Below are 18861 nucleotides of genomic sequence, written 5' to 3' on the forward strand. Positions count from 1 at the left end.
ACCCCCCGCGATCCGCCTCTCAGTCCGCCTGCTAGGATTGGCTGGCGTCGCGCTCTCTTTTCGCCTTATAAAGCGCGTCGGTCCTCGCCCAATCAGAAAGGACGAGAGGAGGAGGGGGAGTCGGCGAGGAGGTTCGCCAACAGGGAGCCAGTCGGAGGCGTTCTGAGAGGCGATTGGCTGGCGTGGTCGCTCATGCCAAGGTGCGATTGGCTGTCAGAGCTGACGAGCGCCCGCCCCGCAGATCCTGTGCTGTTTTCCTCCACATGGGAATTGTGCAAGAAGGAGGCGTTTGGGGGGCTTGCGTCCATCCATGGGGTCGCCACTCTTAATTTCAGGCTCCCTTATTATTCCTTCCATTGATCAGTCTTTTTAATGATCACTGATCATGTCCCTTCCCTTGACTTTTCCGCTGCTCGTGGTTGCCAACTCCAGACTGGGGCAGCCCTGGAGATTTGGGGCGGGAAGGTGAAATTTGGGGAGGGATCTAGCCTAAAACCTGCGCCCCCTGCAGGCCAAAAATGGAAAACCACTAAAATACCCAAAAACGAACCCAGCATTTTGATGCCCCCCACAAGGTGATGCCCTGGGCACCCACCTTGCCCAATGGGCATTACGCCAGTGGAAAGGAGTATGTAAGCCACCTTGAGTCTCCTTACAGGAGAGAAAGGGGGAGATATAAATCCAAACTCTTCTTCTTCATTCAGTACAAGGCAGTTTCATGGGTGTGAATTTCAGCTCTTGTGGTGTGCTATTTCTGAAAGGGAAATGCTCTCATTTAATCAAAGGTACCTTTAAAATGGCAATTGGTGGTAGGAAACCGTTGCTTTGATAAAAGCTGTTGTTTTGCTTTGTGGAGGCTGGAACACATGACGCGGGCAAGGATCGTTATTTAAAAAAATCTTTTATTAAGAGGAACAGCAAAAAACTATACAGAGAGCCAGCAAGTTGTTGGTACATGTAACACTGTTTGAAGGGGCTGTGTACTCAGACAGATTTCCGTCGCTAGGGGGCAGGAACAGCCTGTATCGAAAAGAGCAGCTGCGGGCAGGCCGGGCTCTCCCGAGTCTCTCCATGAGTCTCTCCCGAGAGGGGGATTGCAGAAGCTAAGTGACACAGCCTGAGCAGGAGAGCAGCCGCTGCTGCTGGCTTTCCGAAGCAAGATACAAAATCTAAAGACCCATCTGGGCTCAAGCTGCACAGGTGCGGCTTTTACCCTGGTAGGCAGAGATACGAGGGACTTCGAACTAGGCGCACGCAACATGCACACTGACCCTTCTGCAACAAAATCTATTTAAAAGCTGGTTTGGGGCATGTTAAGAAAAAATAACCAGCAGATGCAGCAGCTTTTTAAAGAAGAAAAATTGACACCAAGCAAGAAACGCCAACAGGGAGAAAGAAGGCTGAGGCTGCAAAGAGCTTGGCAGGCAATCTCCCTGCGTGCTCAAAGGGAGGCTGAGAGCCCCCTGTGGCAAGGGGCTAAGGCTGAGAGGCCACAGCGGGGGCGGGGGCGGACTTCTGATTAAGCAAGAGGTGGTTGACCAGTTTGCTATGCAGACTCCTGCAGGGAACAGAAGCCATCTAGCTGCTCAAGAGACAAAACTACTAATAGAGGCATCCACCAGGGACAGCCTTCCTGCACACACACACCCAACCATGCCAGCTCCAAGATCACACTTTTCACACTTAGGAAATAGTGCCCATTCCTTAACTCTCCCTCTTCCCTCAAAGAAAACTAGTGCTTCAGGAAGGGCCTAGCCCTGCGTCCTCCAGCAAGCCTACTTTTCTGCTTGCAGGGAGCTGTTGCTGGTCCTCCCTCCAGGGTGAAGGGGAGTTGTCTCCTCTCCTAAGTCCTGCTGTGAGGATCCAGACCATGCCTCAAGCCACACCGCAGCTGCTGGTCTTTCTTGGGTGACCTTTGAGGAAAGCCCTCCAGCCACACAACATACCTCCAATGGTGACTGCGGGAATCACAGCAAAGAACCAAGGGGGACAAAGTCCTCTTTGAAATGAGCACAGAACTTGCCAGTGTATTAAAAAAAGTTTTCCTGGTATTGCACATCTTCCTACAAAAAAGCCACACACACATACACACCACAAAAACACCCAAAGCGTTGGCACTCTGGGATGAAACCACAGAAGTTCCAGTGGCAAGAAGAGCCGTGAAGGAAATGACCGAGGAGGGGCTAGCAATAAGCAGCAACCGCCTTCCCTAGCTCGGACGATAACGCACTTGTGTGGGTAACACAACTTGGCAGCACAGCACACATTCCACACATTCCACTTAGCTAAGCCTTCCTGGCCCATGTTGGTCTTTCAAAACAACCAAAAGCCCCAGAAGGGTAGAGCCCCCGGGTCTGCACACGGAGCAATCGAGGCACAAACCCAAACTTTCAGAAGAGGAAGGGTTGGGGGGGTGGGGTCAAGACCTGAATAGACTGGGATCCTGAACACCTCACAACCAGACAACGACTCACAACACCAAGGAAGGAACAAGGAGGTACAATCTGTCTCCAACGAGTCCTGCAAAAATGCTGCAGGTGCTAACGGGATTTGTGTGAGCCCCCGTGTGCTGACGCGACTCCAATTCTTGCAGCACTTATGCAGCTTTTGCAGGGGCTGGCTGTGATTTTTCATTCTCCGCCAGCGGCTCAAATTCACATCACGCTACTTCCTTCTGATTCCAACCCATTAAGGTTTGAGCCATTTCTCCAGAGCTGACCCCACTGGGGAAAATAATACCAACTTCTGCCGGCCCCGCCAAGCTTTCTCCTATTCATCGGGAGGCACATCCAGAGAGGCAGGCTTTCTGCTGCGGGAAGGCAGGGAGGGGGCTGAGCTGAGCGGCACACAGATGAATCCAGCATGATACACAGGATGCTTGTTGCGAGTCTCTGTACAAGGGATGCCCCCTCCTCCCACCTGTGGATGGCAAGGTACGCAGGAGAACACTTGCGCTTATGACCTGCAGCAGCCGGCACCTTTCACTTCCTTCTTGACGTAGTCGTGCAGTTTAAACCGGGGCTCATTGGGCAGTTTCATCGACCTGTGCTTCAGTTCCCTGCAAGCGGAATGTAAGATGGTGTGGTCAACTGAATCGGATAGTGTTGTAGTAAAGAGGCTAGCTCATAAACCAACTAAGGACTTGACTGTCGAGGGTATGTGGACGAGGGACTGGCAAAATGTTTTTTTGGACAACGGGAGGACTTAACTTGCAAGGCTGTTTTATTTTGTGTGGCCCAGGAACATTTTGGAAACTTGGCAACAAAAAGGTGTTGCTTTCTACTTCCCCACCACGTTTATCACTCCAGAACAATTCAAAACAGGTAGCATAGAAATGACAAACAGTTTTGCCGGTCTGGAGTCCCCTTAAAGTGAAGCACAAAGGAAAAGACCCAGGAATGCTGGAGCCATGAGAACCACAGGCATGGATGAGTCACAACCTCTGTACCAAAATGCTGTTTCCTAGAAAAGCCCTGCGAGTTCGGCCTGCAGTCTTATTACCTTGTATTGCAGCCAAGATAAGAGTTTATAGCCTGAAGCCACCTTTATGGTCAAGGAGAGAAAGTGATGGGGGTTTCCACCCTCACCTGCTTGGCAGTAAAATACAAGCAGTCAACATTCATGTACCCTCGCCCCACCTGGTTGTCTCCCACAAACCTATCTCCGGAAGAGAGTGCCCAGTCTGCCAAAAGATGCCCTATAAGTCAGTGGATCCGCATGACCTCAGCAACTAACCCAAACCACACGTGTGAAGGAAAGCTCAAACAGATCAGCTTACTTGGCAATGGCTGTGAATGCCAAGTCCACGTTCAAGCCGCTCTTGGCACTCGTCTCCATGAAGGGCACCCCGTATTCCTGCACAACAAGATGAGAGTCAGAGCCTGTGTTTCCTGAACATGCACATACCCCTACGAACTCTAGTTTGCCTACTCCAGAACTTTGACTACCCTTAAACGACAGCAAAATTAAAGGGAAAGTCCCTCAGAGTTACCCATGCGCCCCATCCCAAAGGATAAGCAGGAACCAAAGGTTGTTCTCAGGTGGGGAATCCCTGAAAAGTTGAAACAGGACTTATGTTTCCTTTGAAAACCCTCCGTGCTTCTGGGGATGCCATGTCGTCTTGCCAGCATGTCTCCGGCAGAAAGACAATAAATCATGAATACGAAGAAAGAACATTTGATGCACTGGGGCTGTGTCCAACTCTTCCCACAAATAATTGTTCCTTGGAGCAGAATCTCAGTCTGTTGTCGAGATGAGTGCACACAACCCCAGGGGACAGCCCTTACCTTGGCTAACTTCTCCCCATCTTCCCGCTTCACCACACGCTCTTGTGTTGAGTCCACCTGGAGCAACGAGAAAGCAACAGCGCTGAGGAGCAGACCATAAACCCCTTCTTCATCTGCAGGACTGGGGCAGGTCCCACGCACCGTGGATGCCCCTCGCGTGGCTGAGCCCGAGCCGAGCTAGCTGCACAGCCAGCCCATGGCAGAACCACCAGCCCACAAGTGCTTTGGAGCGCCGGCTGAATATCCACTCTGCATCGAAGTCAACCAGAGAAAAAGTCCGACGTTTCCCTCCTGCAAACCCCCTTCTTTAGCATCACCGAGTTTTCAGTGCATCCCCGTTCCTGCTCTGGATCTGTCCAAGCGAGCCCAGCTCACCTTGTTTCCCAGCAGCATCAGGACCACATCCTGCTTTGCATACTCTTGAATTTCCATCAGCCAGGCCTAGCAGAGGAAAGGGAAACAAGCACAGAACACAGGGATACGGTTTAGACGCCAGGCAAACGGCGTGCCCCAATTCACACAGTGGCAACTGAGCTCCTGGCTTGGGAACAGACATACCAAGAAGCCCTTATTTCCACTACGGTGTGGCTTGCCATGCTGTTTTTGCAACTCTTTCCAGTTTGCTGTTCCTGATCCCGCAAGGCAAACATTGTGGTGAGAGTGCCAGCCTAGAGCCCGAGAGACTTAGTTTCAAATCCCTACTCTGCCAGGAGCTTGTGTACCATCTTGGAACAATTACTCTCTCTCCCTCTCTGTTTAACCAATCACACAAGGTTGTAAGAAAAACGAGGAAGAGAGAGCCATGTGAGATGCCCTGAGCTGGCATGTTGTGGGTTTTCCGGGCTGTGTGGCCGTGGTCTGGTAGTTTCTGCTCCTAATGTTTTGCCGGCATCTACAGTTGCCATCTTCAGAGGCATGTTGCAGTAAGATGTGGTTCTCTCCACGGCACAGTGGGGAGCTCCCTGAAAGAAGGGCGAAACAAGTATACGTAACTTCACCCAGAATGTCTGGGTAAACCCCTGCCCTGAACGGACAGATATGTCACCTTGAAAAGAAGCAGAGTTTTAATTTGCTTGTGGAATTCTCAGCTACTGGAAGTCACAGTCTAGATTAGGATTCCTCGTCCACCCACAAGGCTATGCACAGAGACAGGGGAGAGATGCTCTTGGCTATCTTGCATCAGGGTGATTCAAGAGCACAGGTCATATGTGATTCAGGGGCCTTGCTGGAGCTACGTGCCCCCTGCCCCAGCATCCCTACACAGCATCCCTCTCCCGCCACTGGCTTTTCCAATCCCAGGCCAACATTCCTTCCCACGGCACTGCCAAATATTTTCATCCAAGCTTCGACGCTTGTGATTAAAATTAAGGTTTCAGCTGCATCCTACTGCTTCCATGCCTCGATTGTGCTATTTGAGAAACAGGTGAAGTGTTGTCAGTAGAAGAAGCCAGTCATAATCATGCTAAACCCAGGATGGGATTTTTGACACAAGATGGCGCGAAAGAGACGTCTTTGAGATGGGGGGAGGGCAGGGGAGAGAGAACCGTCTTTATAGGCAACGTGTCTGAAATGGAAAAGGCCGGGAGAGCTGCAGGGAACAGCTTCCAATTCCCAGCTCATCTTTTGGAAATCGTGGGAGGGGGCAGAGCAGAACAGACTGCTTGTCAGGGCAGAACCCCCTGCCCCAGATTTACCTCGAATGCTTCTGTTTGGGCTGGGGACAAAATTGTTCCACAACGAACAGCCCGCAGCTGTTGATATGAACCAACTCCCCTGGAAAGCATCGTGTTCAACCCAACACGGGCAACATTCAGCCAACCACCGGTGATTAATCTGCGCCGGAAACTTCATGCCTCCCCCTCTCTTCCTTCAGAACAAGCTATTTAGAAAACCTGGCCTCCTCTCTCCATATAAAAAGATCCAGGCAGCTTTCACTATATTGTTAAAACATCCATGTATCATCATATCAATTAGATAACTAGCATTTCACTTGTTTTTAAAGAAGGAGCAAAACCATTGCATCAAAGTCTGAAAGTATTAAAAACCAGGCAACTTCACAATACATAGAGCTAAAACTAATGAAGAGGACTGAACCAAATACACACACACACACACATATATACACACATACATACATATATACACACACACACACATACATATATACATACATACATATATATACATATATATATGTGCGTGTGTGTATGTGTGTATGTGTGTATATATACACACACACACATACACACACATATATACATATAATATATAAATATATATAATATATATAAATACACACCCCCCCACACACCCCAAATCAACAAAATGAGTTAAATGCTGAAAGTCCACAGTGCTAGATATGTACACAACTGGAACCACCGGAGAGCAGCGCTCATCTCAGCAAACCTAGAAGTCCTCAGTGTCAAAACTTCCAAAGGTCAGGAGAATCAATTTCCTCTCTCTTCCCATGGAGGTAATCTCTTGGGGCAAACAAGGCATTTTTAGTTCAAAACCACCCCGGAGATCAGTTTGAAATCTGTCTCGTTTGATCGTCCACGTCTCCCAAGAAAGCCTCGGTTGCACAGCCCCCGCCTACTTGAGGTTTCTGGCCCCAAAGGTGAACACATTCGCTATCCGACTACAGCTATTTGCACTGTTTGCAGGGACAGTCTTGGTGATTCCGGGGCCCTGAAGAAAAAGCATGGGGGGAGGTGCCAGGATCACTGCCAGTCCCAGCAATACTTCACCCCCACATGCCCAACTGGAGGTGGATGGGAGCTGCTACTGGAAACCAGCTGCCGGAGCCCCAGACAGAACAGGTATTGGCATCATCTGCTAAGTGTCAGGTCTTGGGACTGGTCAGTAAGTGGACTCTGGCGGTTGGCTCAGAAGTCTTCACTGACAACAGCAAGGCCTTCAGAAAGCCAGTTCTGCCAGATCCCAGAAGTACATTTGCCTTTATTCCCCCAGAGTTCCCACCGTAAATCCCCCCTTCCTGGTTCCCACAGATTGTGAGAATCGCACCACGGAAAGAGAGAGGTTTGGGAGTTGAGCATCTCAAGGCCAGCGCAGCGACAGCTCTCAGCCACCTGCCGCCCCTCCCGCTGGGAAGGCGCCAGGGTTTCTCCTAGCTCACTACAGTTACAAGCATCAAAGGAAAATGAAAGGAAAAGGGCCATATCGTCAGAAGGTGATATGGCTGCCCCCCTCCTACGGCCAGGTGTGAATCCACGCACCCTTATCCCGACCCCTTGATGTCAGGAAGGAACACAATGGCAGAAACCTGCTCCTTTTCTTCTGTCCCCTAACATTGGGGCGGGGGGGGGGGGACTGCAGGTGGTCAGCCCCCTCTAGCATGGGGCCCATCATGGCAGTGACCCTGGCTGCCCACCAGCTGTGACTGGTCATCTGGACTCAAAGACAACTTTTTAGGAGGGTTTCATGACTGACATTCTTTCAGATCTACTCTCCCCCTCCTTCAAGGACTGGAGGTGGTCTTTGGGCAAGGGGGAGGGATGGGGGAGGGGGAGCTCTCAGATTTGGACAGGAAACACGAAGCAGACAGAGACGACGCTCATACTTCCACGGCACGCCATTCCAATTCCCCAAGGGTTGACAAGTTACGAAAGGGCAGACTGTTTCAAGTCTTCCAGAGAACATTTTAAATGCTGAATAGCGATTATCACCATTCCTGTCACAGAGAGCACTCAAGTTAAGTAATGCTGCACAAAAAAGGGGGGCTCTTTCCAGCACACAGGAGTTTGGAGTACATACTTCTTATGCCTTCCATGTACACAGGGCTCAGCACCCCCCGGGGTAAGCAATTAGGAGCTCTATGAAAGCCCTTTCGCTCCCACACAAAACCAGCAGGCAACGCAAGATGCCTTAAACATGGGGAGCAACAGCTACTGCCAAACGGTGCCTGCTTATTACCTCTGCTTCATAATGTCTTTAATTAGGGGCATTAGTCTCGTTTGCAATTTAATTCTTGCAGAATAGCCTACAAGGTTGGAGCAACTGCTGATTCCACTACTGGTTTCTCCCTTCTGTCCCCCTCCCCACCCAAGCACTTCACATAGCTGAAGGCCTGAGAGAACTAGAAGAAAACATTGCAAAGACAAACGGAAGCGACTGCTTGCAGGGTGCTAAAGCCTTTCCCCGACCCAGAGAGAACATAATGGGGCTAGGGGTGCAGCCACCAAGTAGTGATAGCCGGCATGATGGTTAGAATGCCAGATGAGGATCGAGGGGGGGGGGGGTTCCAAGTTCAAATCCTCACTCTGCCATGGAAACTCAAGGTATGATGACCTTGGGCCAGCCACACCTACAACACCAAACCTACCTAACCTACAACACCAAGCAGATCATCAAACAGACAGTCTGTCAGCACTTAGAAGGGGATGCTGTGATCACTAAAAGTCAACATGGCTTTCTCAAAAACAAGCCTTATCTCTCTCTTTCCCTCTTTCTCTCTCTTTTTGATAGAGTGACAAGCTTGGTAGATGAAGGGAATGCTGTGGATGGGACATAACCTCGACTCCAGTAAGGTGCCCCATGACATTCTTGCAAAAAAGGGTAGTAAAATGTGGGCTAGACAAGGCTAGTTAGGTGGATTTGATTGATTTGATTGATTGTTTGGTTTTCTATACCACCCTGTCCCCAGACGGCTCTGGGCGGTGTACAACATAAAATTCTACCACAATACAACCAGACAACAAAGGGAGCAAAGTTTAACTACATGTGAATAAATTACAACTACGGAAACTCCATCAATTTTAAAATATGACCACTAAATCCGTTTAAAAACAGCGGTTAATACATTAAAATAAAATAAAAGGCATCCAGCGAAACCCATATTTAAAACCCTCCCCAAGAGGGTTTGTCATTGGTTGACTGACCAAACCCAAAGGGTGCTCACCAATGGCTCGCCTTCATCCCGGAGAGAAGTGACTAGTAGGGTGCCACCTCGCTGCCTTATACTGGACCACAGGCCATCAAGGACAGTTATCTACTCAGACTGGCAGTGGCTATCCAGGGTATCAGGCAAAGAAAGGTCTTCCACATTACCTACTTGGCTTGGTCCTTTTAACTGGAGGTGCTCGGGATCGAACCTAGGACGTTCGGCATGCCAAGGACACTCTACCACTGAGCCACCATCTGGCCTATTAGGGCAGAATACGGCACACTTTCCCTTCAAGGCCATGGGCTTTACACAGCAAAGAGCAGCTCTCTTGCTCATGTACATCACTTGGTCATTACCTTTCATGAATGATTGATAGAATAATGTAAGTTTATTACTCTGCCCTGTTCCCTGCTCGCCTTCCCTTTTTCCTTGTCAATTTTCTTGCTGCTGCTGAACGCGTATTAAGAACCAGAGAAATAATGGAAAACAGGTCCTCGGCTGCCAGAACGCCTTTCCCATTAAGGGCTAGTTATATATTCCCCTTTGGGGCTGGGCTTGAACAAAGCAGCCCAAGGGAAGCCGGAACACCAGGATTCGAGGCGGAGGGGCTTCACTTCAGGCTTACCAATACTTCAAGCTGCCTTATTAAGGCAGGCGGTTTTGCTGCACAAGCGTCACGGCAACGAACGAGGAACGCGCAGCAACGTCATTGAGCTCTCGGGCTGTTCCCGTTCATTTCAACAGAGCGTGGCCAGAAGAACCTTCTAAGAGAAGTCTGCCTCCCACACGGCCACGCACTTGCGGTGGGTGTGCATTCAACAAACGTGTTGTTCGGAGAGAACTGTGACTGGCCCAAGGGCACCCAGCAGGATTCATGCGGAGGAGGAGGGAAACAAATCCAGTTCACCAGGTAAGAGTCCACTGCTTGTGCGGAAACAAACCCAGTTCTCCAGATCAGAGACCACCGCTCTTAATCCCAGGCTACACCACGCTGGCTCCCTTCGAAGCGGTTGCAATTCACAGACAGGCTCCAGCAGAGTTACCTTACTGACAGAAAGAAAATCAGATTTCTCTGCCTACTGCTTTGGTTTACTTGGAACAAGCAGATGTTCACTTGGGGGACGACACGAGATTTTGCTTTCCAGTAACACTAACGTTTACAATATCAGATAATCCTTCAGAGTTCTCAAAGAGTTGTGCCTCCATGCCACGTGGGAGGTGGGGTGCAGACTTTCCCCAGAGATGCCAACCTAGCAGCCAGCCTCCATTCCATCCTTCACACCTTTCAGGTGGGAAATCCTGTTTGCTTTATGCCCTGAAGATTCAGCCAGAGTGCATGAATCTATGGCCTGCCTGCTACTTGGAAGCACGTCACTGCGGTGCGCCAGCGCCTGGGTTTCCTCCTCTCAAAGGTTCGGGGGAAGATCGCTTCAGCCCCTCCGAGATCCAGCTCTCCATCCCACCATGACTGTGACCACTAGGACTGGTCTTGAGCACTCCCTTCAAGCTCAGCTTGTGTGTGTGTGTGTGGAATGAGGCTGGCACCTTTGCGCAGACAGGCCTGCTTCTCCACGCTGGCATTCTTCTCCCCGATGACTCAAACTCTGCCTTGTGCACCTGCCAGAAATAGCCTACAGGATTTATTCTCAAAATGACATTTGGTGGCCAGGGACACAGCGGGAAAACCAGCCCCCTTTCCCAGCCTTCCTGAGCCCCTGTGAGAGGCCAGGCTATAAACCAAATACCATAAATACATATATTCTCACAAAACGCACTTAAGGCGACTGTTAGTTTGAGCATCCTCCCCCGAAGGGAAGGTTCAGTCTTCTGCTGAGAAAGCCGCATATGCTCCAGACGCTCACTTGGGCAGCTGAGGTATGCAAAAAAAGTGTGAATTAAGACACCCCCCAGGGCCACAGTTAAGCAGAAAGCCAGCACGGCACTTATTGCTATTTGTATTCCCTGCTCAGGGAAAGAGTTATGCTTGGAACTACAAGGGGCCTCCGAGTGTCAACAGCTAACTTATTTATTTTCCCCCAATGAACGTGTCCATGGCGGTGAGAAGGAGCTGCATTGCACGGATGCAAACAGTTGCTGGGAAGCAAACGGAAACCAGGAATTGGGCTGAGGAGACAGCATCGGCCAGTTTTGCCAAAGGGTCGCCCATCTACACGACTGCATTCGTCCCAGGCCCGAAAAGCACCCTGAATTCTCACAGGAAGTGATCCAGAACAAAAAAGCCAAATTCCAGGTGAATGGCAGGCAATCTGGCACGCATTTGCAAAAAAATAAAATAATTCTCCCGAGGGGTTTTTCAGTGAGGCCTGCTTGGGGAAGCTGTTATTTAATTTCATCGCAGGTTGTTTTCACACTAAAACCCTGGTTACGGTCAATTTGTTCACTCCCATTTCTCCTTGCCTGTGTTTTATCCCCACCATGGATCTTGTGAGGCAGCTTGGCCGGAAAGATGTTGACTGGACCAACAGGGATTAGAACCAGGGGAGTGGAACTCCTCGTATGGCCACACTTGCTTTTTCCAATGCTTCTGAGGAAGCAGGTGAGGATGCCATTTTGAGAAGACTTGCTAAAACCAAAGAAGTATTCCCCGGGCAGCTCTAGTCGGGCCCCGAGTGAACGTGTGCTGGTTCTCTTTCACGGGAGCCCGGTCTACCCGCCATGAGCATTAAAAATGAAAAGGTTCTCCAGACAGCCCATCGCAGCCCGGTCCAGCAGAGACGCTGTGTGCTGTCATCTCCGGAACATCTGCAATTGTAGGGCTTTTTATTCCCCACCAAGGCCTCTGCTGCTTGCCAGAGCCTCATCAAAAAGACTGACTTGTTTGGAATCGTGACGAGGTGGGACGGCAAACAGGGAGGGGCAGGCCTTGGCACCCACTCTAGATTCCCGCACATTCATCGCACATATTCAGGAGGAAGGGCGGGAGAATGACGTACCAAATAAATAAAACAAAACAAGGCATGCAGTTGTGGCATCGTGCTTAAGCATTTCTCTTCCACGGAGGGGCAGTATCCAATGGAGCTGTAAGTGCTCCTGGGTCTGCCATTTTTTAGTTCCATGATCAAGAAGGGCTCATCTTCTAAGACGGCTCTGGCCAGTGAGACGGCTCTGGCTCATTCCCTGTTCTCTTGACTAGTGGCAGGCTACCCAGTTCCAATTCCAAAACCTTTATTAGGCATAAAATCGAGAGAACATCAAGCATTTCCAGATGCAATAGAAAACCATTCTCTGTTGCACAATCAATAAAACACGCCTTAAAAATACGGCCACTGCTTCCGTAGTCTCTACGTCAGAATTGCTCAGGAGCTTAGACATTTTTATGTTGTCTGAAGGTAGTGTGAGGCCTACAGGTAGCAAAGCCCACAAATCAATTCTAATGTTGTTATACTTCGAGCAATACAACAAAATATGAGAGACTGAATCTGATGTCTGGGGACAGTACCGGCAACGACATTAATTTTGTCGAATGTTGAGAAAGCAACCTTGGAGGTAAGCCGAGGGGAAGGCAGGCTACCCTAGGACAGAGGTCCCAAACTTTTTGAGCCTGCAAGCCATTTTGGCATTTTGACATGGTGTGGTGGGCACAGCCACAAAACGGCTATTGTGGCTTGCCTCAGCCACCTACTGAACATCTCTGTGTTGTGGTGGCAGCCGCTGCCAAAGCGACGTTTAAATGTTTTTTAAAGCCTGCACAGCCAATCAAATCTCCAACGGTCAATCAGCAGTTGGGCTGGGCAAAAGTCCCACCTGGGCCCTCCCCCGTTCTAAAAAGCACTTGGTGACTGCTACGCAACAAGTTTGCAGGTGCACCACATTGAAGATCCCGGTGCTAGGAAAACTAAGGAGGCCCAGTGCCGTGCTATCGCTAACAATTTTTCCCCTCCCATCCACGGAGCACGTGCAAACAAAAATAAAACCATGCACAATCCATTTCCAACAAGAGAATGGATGAAAGAACGGGTAGGCAGAGGAATATTCATGCCGAGCTTTTGAAAGTAATTGGGGGTGGGAGTGAGGAGTAGATTGACAGCTCAGTCAGTTGACAGGAAGACCGTCTGTCATTGTGGCCGGCTCAGAGGGACTCATTGCAAGCTCTATTTAACATTACATCAGGGGTCTTCAAACTATGGCCCTCCAGATGTTCATGGACTACAATTCCCATCAGCCCCTGCCAGCATGGCCAAGTGGTAGGGCTCATGGGAATTGTAGTCTCTGAACATCTGGAGGGCCATAGTTTGAAGACCCCTGCATTACATCCATCTCTGGGTTTTGCTTTCGAATGGCTGGAGGCACCGTGATTTCAAAGCCCCCCCTCCCCCCCCGGCCTTCCGAAACAGGCCTCTGACACAGACAGACGGGTGTGGAGTTCTTCGAGGTGCTTCCATGAGGAAGCGCAGACCAGGAATTTAATCCCCGCCACTCCGAAGCCATCTGCAGCTAAGCTGAAGCTCCGTGCGCCTGACTTGCAAATAAAAAAACCCCAGAGCAGGAAGAATGTTTCCTGGTCCTTGGATTTAATCTGCTCGAAAGTGTGTGTGTGTGTGGGGGGGAGATGGCTCTCCAAACCAGGGGATCAGGCCCAGCCGAAAACTTTCTATGGGGTTTAAACACGGGGGGTGGGGGGAGTATGTCAGTTTCATCAGCCGCAGAATCTGTCCGCAACTGATCCACACAGACACTCCCACCATGGAGTCAATTTAGACGCAGAAGATGAATTAGAGCTCTTTTGAGGAGTTTGCTGCCTCATCCATAAAACCAGCTCCAGGAATTTACTGGGCAGCTGCTACCTTGCCTGTCTGGCAATCATGCACAGCATAAGTGTGTTAAAACGGTTGCTGGAAGATCGCACAGGTGAGGGTGGAGGTGGGTGGCGATCCAGTGTTGTCAAAACGTCTGACTCCATTGAGCTATGTGGAAAGGGGTGCATTGTGGGTGGGAGGCACCATTTCTCAACCAGGAGGCCTGTGGTGAAACATCTGGGTGGGAGCTGCAATTCCCCCCCCCCCCAATTCCTTTATTTTGCCAGTAGTGTGGCCTCAGTCTGGCCCTCCGGGAGTCACATCAGTGCCTGTGATGGCCAGGGAGAATGAATGAATTCTCTGAGCTACTTGGTCCCCCAAGCTCTGCCTTTCCGCCCTTGCTTGTGTAACCCCCATGCCCAGAATGGGTTGAACCAGTAAGGGGGTGGAGACTCAGAGCAGCAGAAAGGCTGCAGAGCTCTTTGGAGAAGACAAGGCTACCAGACTTGGACCTTGATTTCTATAAGCCCTTAACACCTTGTTAAGGGTTTCTTTTTGTGGTTGTAATGGGTGAGAGTTCTCCTGGAAACCTTCATCATGTTGCATCCTGTTCATCAAGCCCTTGGAGTCTTCAGGAGCCAACCCCCTTGCAAAGAAGAATTGGACTTGGCAGTATCAGTAGACTGTAACTAGAAGGACTTGAAATGCAACCTGAACAGGACCTTGAATTGTAATGTTTAATGTTATTTGTAAAAAGAAGTAAACTGTTTTGTTTAAATTTGGTTCTTTGCAACTCCTTCCAAGTACTGGCCCACAGAACCCACAAGCTGAGGTTACACTTGGCCAACAGATCAGAGTGCTTGGCCGGCCTGCTGGTCTGCTCTGACGGATCATTCCTGCCACTCAAGCGCCTTTCCCGGCCCCGGCAGCTACAGTCAAAGCAAGCCCAGAAAAAGAGAGACAGCCTGCTTTACCATCAGGACGTGTTTGCTCCTCCAAGATTTCACAAGGCAAAGCGCCTGATGGGTCGTACTGGCCGTGGGCCGTTGCGTGGACCCTCCGGATGCAGATTCAGCGGCGCAGCTGAAGTAAGCAAAGATCCTCTCTGCCTCCTTGGCCTGCCACCATGGTGACTGCGGGCAGCAATTTCCACATGGCGGCTATCAACCAGCAACCCAGAAGTGCTAGTCTGGGTCCAACACACGAACAGCCCTTGTCACTGATGCCCCAATCTGTCCTCAGCCCCTTCTAACAGATGGGTGCTCGCAAAAGCATATAGCAGGTGCAGTTACGGCTTGTGGCGGCCGTGTTCGGTAGTAGTTTCGATGTTTCTCCTGCATCTGTGGCTGACATCTTCAGAGGATGCCAGCCACAGATGCAGGCGAAACATCAGGAGAGAATGCTGCTAGAGCACAGCCATACAGCCCGGAAACCACACAGCACCCCAGTGATTCTGACCGTGAAAGCCTTCGACAAGACATATTCAAGAGTTTGCACAGAAAAGGTGCTCTTACATAGACCACGGACAGCTCTCTCTTGCTCTCTGTCTCTTCCCCCTGCCACTCAAATCCTTGGAAGGACACTGCTGCATTTTCCTGCTCCAACACACAGACACAGACTCAAAAATTAGCTGCACAAATTAGATATAAAGGGATTCAGCCACAAAGGAAGCTGCACCTCGCTCCATTCATTGCTAACCTAGCAGGACAGCTGATCTGCCCTCTTTCCAAAGCTGGCCCCAAGGCCTTGAGGCGGTCTTTACTTTGCACCACAACAAAATTTTCTTTCTGCTGCAATACAATATCGGGGTTGTAGATCTTTAGAACTGTTTTAGTCATTGATATGGATTTATATTGTGTGATGTTTGTGTTGTTAATCCGCTCGAGCCCATGAGGGGAGGGACGGTTGAGAAATTTAATAAATGGCATGAAAGGAACGCTACCGACTCAGAGGATGAGTCCACTTCATGCTGGCGTTTGGACCAATTGCCACAACAGGGGACAGGAACTAATTATTGCTTTCGCTGTGGGGGGTAACTGACAAATAGGGGTCCAGCCCTGCCGGAGCCGGCAAGAAAGAGGTGGGTGACGCAGGGGGTCACGGGTTCAATCCCCAGTGGTTCCAAATTAAAATGATCTCTGGTCATGAATGTCTGGAAAGCCATTTCTCTGCCTGCCACTCTGGAGAGCAGATGTCCGATCAGGACAGGCAATTCCACGCTAGGTGGACCGTAAAGGCCGCTCCCCCAGAAGGACAGCTGTGCTGGGCACCCAGGGCCCGAGAAGAAGCCTGTTCCAAATACACACCGTTCTATTCCAGTGGCACCAAGGGGAGTTTCTAGCACAATTAGCACAATTATTGCTCAGAGCCTGTGAGCAAGGATAAGCCACAAATGCGCCCTGTGCTCAACTGGACCAATAAAGGCTTCTGTGCAGAACTAATTTGCCAGGGCTCAGAAAGCTGAGAATGGCTCCAGCGCTCTTAACTGCTTGGCAGGGCTCCGGGTCCCAGTCTGCCACCATGGCCCTGGCAAAGCGCTGGGTTTCCAAAAGGCGGGGGTCAATTCAACCTCCCCCAAGAGCTCCCTTTTCCCTATTTAGGGAGGTAGAGATCGCAACGAGACTTACAATTTTTTTTTGCGGTGTGTTAGAAGGGTAGTCCACTGGACGGTCCCAAGACAAAGGGATTAATTGCTAAAAGCTTAATGTCAGGACCATGCCTGTCAGTGCCTGGATGTCTTGCTGTGGGGGAATTGCAAATGTTTTCCTGTAAATGCTTTCCTGTTTCCCTCTTCCCTTCCTGGCAATTTCCTGGCACCAGCTCATCTGCAAGAAGGTGTGAACGGTTCCTAGATTCTTTGAAGCTCTGTAGTGCAAATGTTGTAGAAACTGTAAGGGACATTTGGTGTGGGGTGAAATGGGGGGGGGGTTTGAAGGATATAGGTCCTGGATCTGAGCTCTCTAGCTCAGATCCTGCTTTCTATTGTTACTCTACGCGTTGCAAGAAATAAACTTTCCTACGGTCTCTGTTATTTCCACATCTTTCCTACGGTCTCTGTTATTTCCACGTTCAAGAGTCTGACACTTAAGAGGGGAGGTGGGACTTTGCCACCTGCATAACAAAGGTACAGGCAAAGTGAATGCTGGTTCAGTCCTCAGACTTGCCCCCACCCGTGCTTCAAAAGCATATGGCATCTCACAACCCCCCACCCCCACCCCTTTTAAGGCCTATGTTTACATCTGTACACTTAATTCTTCATCCTTCTTGCATTTTAAAAACAATTGCTAAACTGGGGTGTTGTGTGGTTTCCGGCTGTATGGCTGGCATCTTCAGAGAGAGGATCCTCTGAAGATGCTGCCAGCCGCAGGTGAAACGTCAGGAGAAAATGCTATTAGAATATGGCCATACAGCCCGGAAACCACACAACATCCCAGTGACTCCGGCCGTGAAAGCCTTCGACAGTAAATTGCTTAACTTCTCTATCTATAGAGGGGAGCTGTCCCCAAGGGGCTACAGGGAACTATCCAATTGCAAAACCATTTTCCCCCTCCAAAATGTTCCCCTTGATTATGCCACGGAAAAGGTACATTTGGGAGGAATTCTTCCAACTTGGCCCTGCCAGTACACACATATTACTTTAGAACTACAGCATCATCCCCTGCCAGCATCAGTTGGCAGGCAGGGGATGATGGGAAACCGTAGTCCATAACATCTGGAGGAGCCGCTGAAGTTTGAGTCACCTGTGCTTTAGATCAAGACTCATAAAAGCTATCAACGTGACTACAGTGTCCTTCGTGCACTTGGTCTGGCCCCTCTCGCCTAAAGTGCTTGGGGCAAAGGTTTGGAGAGCACCTCGCTTTTCCAGTCTGAAAGGAGCTCAAAGATTGCAAGGAGGGTGAGCTACCTACTCAGCAATGGAAGACCAACAGGCAAAGACCTCCGTTTCCTCTCAAGCTCTGGAAGAAAACTGCAAACCGAGCCAGGGAGAGGGAAAGGGGTGGGAAAGACACTCCTCGGAGAGGATAAACTTTCATTCTTAAAACAGAGAAATATTTAAGTCAGCAGATGTCTAATTCGTTATTTTTATTAGAGCAGGGAGAGAACGCTGTAATTATTAGCCTCTTTGACAAACATCTAACATGCGATTCGCAAACAGAGACGCTGCGCAGTGCCAGAGAAATCTGCATAATGAAATGCCGGCAGAGGATCAACTGCGCAGCGTCTGGGCTTTCATCCCAAAAGAAACCAACGTGAGGAAAAATGAAAACACACCCGGAAGGGCCAAGCGCCAGATGTCCCAGGAAAGCTGAGCTGCTGCTTCACTCCAGTGACGGCTGACCTTTGGTCAATCTACCACTGGCAGTCATACCTGTGTGGCAGGCACGGAGAGGATCCCGTTAAAGCAGGAACTTGAGACAACCTGCACACAATTCATATTTTTTTCCCCAGAGTGAGGTTAGCTGCTCCAGCATTCTGTTGCTTTCTCTCCCTAGAATTGCAAACGGAGTATCTCTAGCAAAGCGCTATTTTTAAATTTCAGAATGGCAGATGTCAGTATAGCAGTAGCAGAAGAACTTAAAACTCAAGAATGAAAGAGCAGCAGAGCAAACTGACTACAAGAAGGCTACTTAAAAAAGGCGGATGATGCAGACCATGAAGTCTCCCTTTCCCCTAGCGCGCTCTTTCATCTCCTCCAACTGACACCCCTGGTGCTCTGCAAATGGTCTTCCAAACCCCTGACATCTGGTATCCAGACCAACTGGGAGATGCATGTAGCATAAAAGGAGTGAGGAGGAGTGACCTGGAGTTTGGATTTATATCCCCTTCCTCTTCTAAGGAGACTACAAGCCTTGGCTTCCTCTCCCACAAGCTCCTTTGCCTTCCTCTCCCAGGCAACAGACACCTTGTGAGGCTG

At 49.9% G+C, this 18861-nt stretch overlaps 1 protein-coding gene across 1 annotated transcript in view; it reads right to left on the reverse strand.

Annotated features, from left to right (window-relative positions):
- Positions 1-884: 884 nt before the first annotated feature.
- The window catches only part of RAB26 (RAB26, member RAS oncogene family), a 180792-nt gene continuing 162815 nt past the window's right edge, over positions 885-18861 (reverse strand). The window contains exons 6-9 of the mRNA XM_048494280.1: positions 4662-4727; positions 4287-4343; positions 3779-3855; positions 885-3058 (exon numbers count right to left, since the gene is read on the reverse strand). Of these exons, the coding sequence (XP_048350237.1) occupies positions 2956-3058; positions 3779-3855; positions 4287-4343; positions 4662-4727 (303 nt within the window). The 3' untranslated portion in view covers positions 885-2955. The remainder of the gene's footprint in view (positions 3059-3778; positions 3856-4286; positions 4344-4661; positions 4728-18861) is intronic.

The sequence above is a fragment of the Sphaerodactylus townsendi genome, linkage group LG04, assembly GCF_021028975.2.
Source record: "Sphaerodactylus townsendi isolate TG3544 linkage group LG04, MPM_Stown_v2.3, whole genome shotgun sequence".
In the NCBI taxonomy this organism is placed as follows: Eukaryota; Metazoa; Chordata; class Lepidosauria; order Squamata; family Sphaerodactylidae; genus Sphaerodactylus; species Sphaerodactylus townsendi.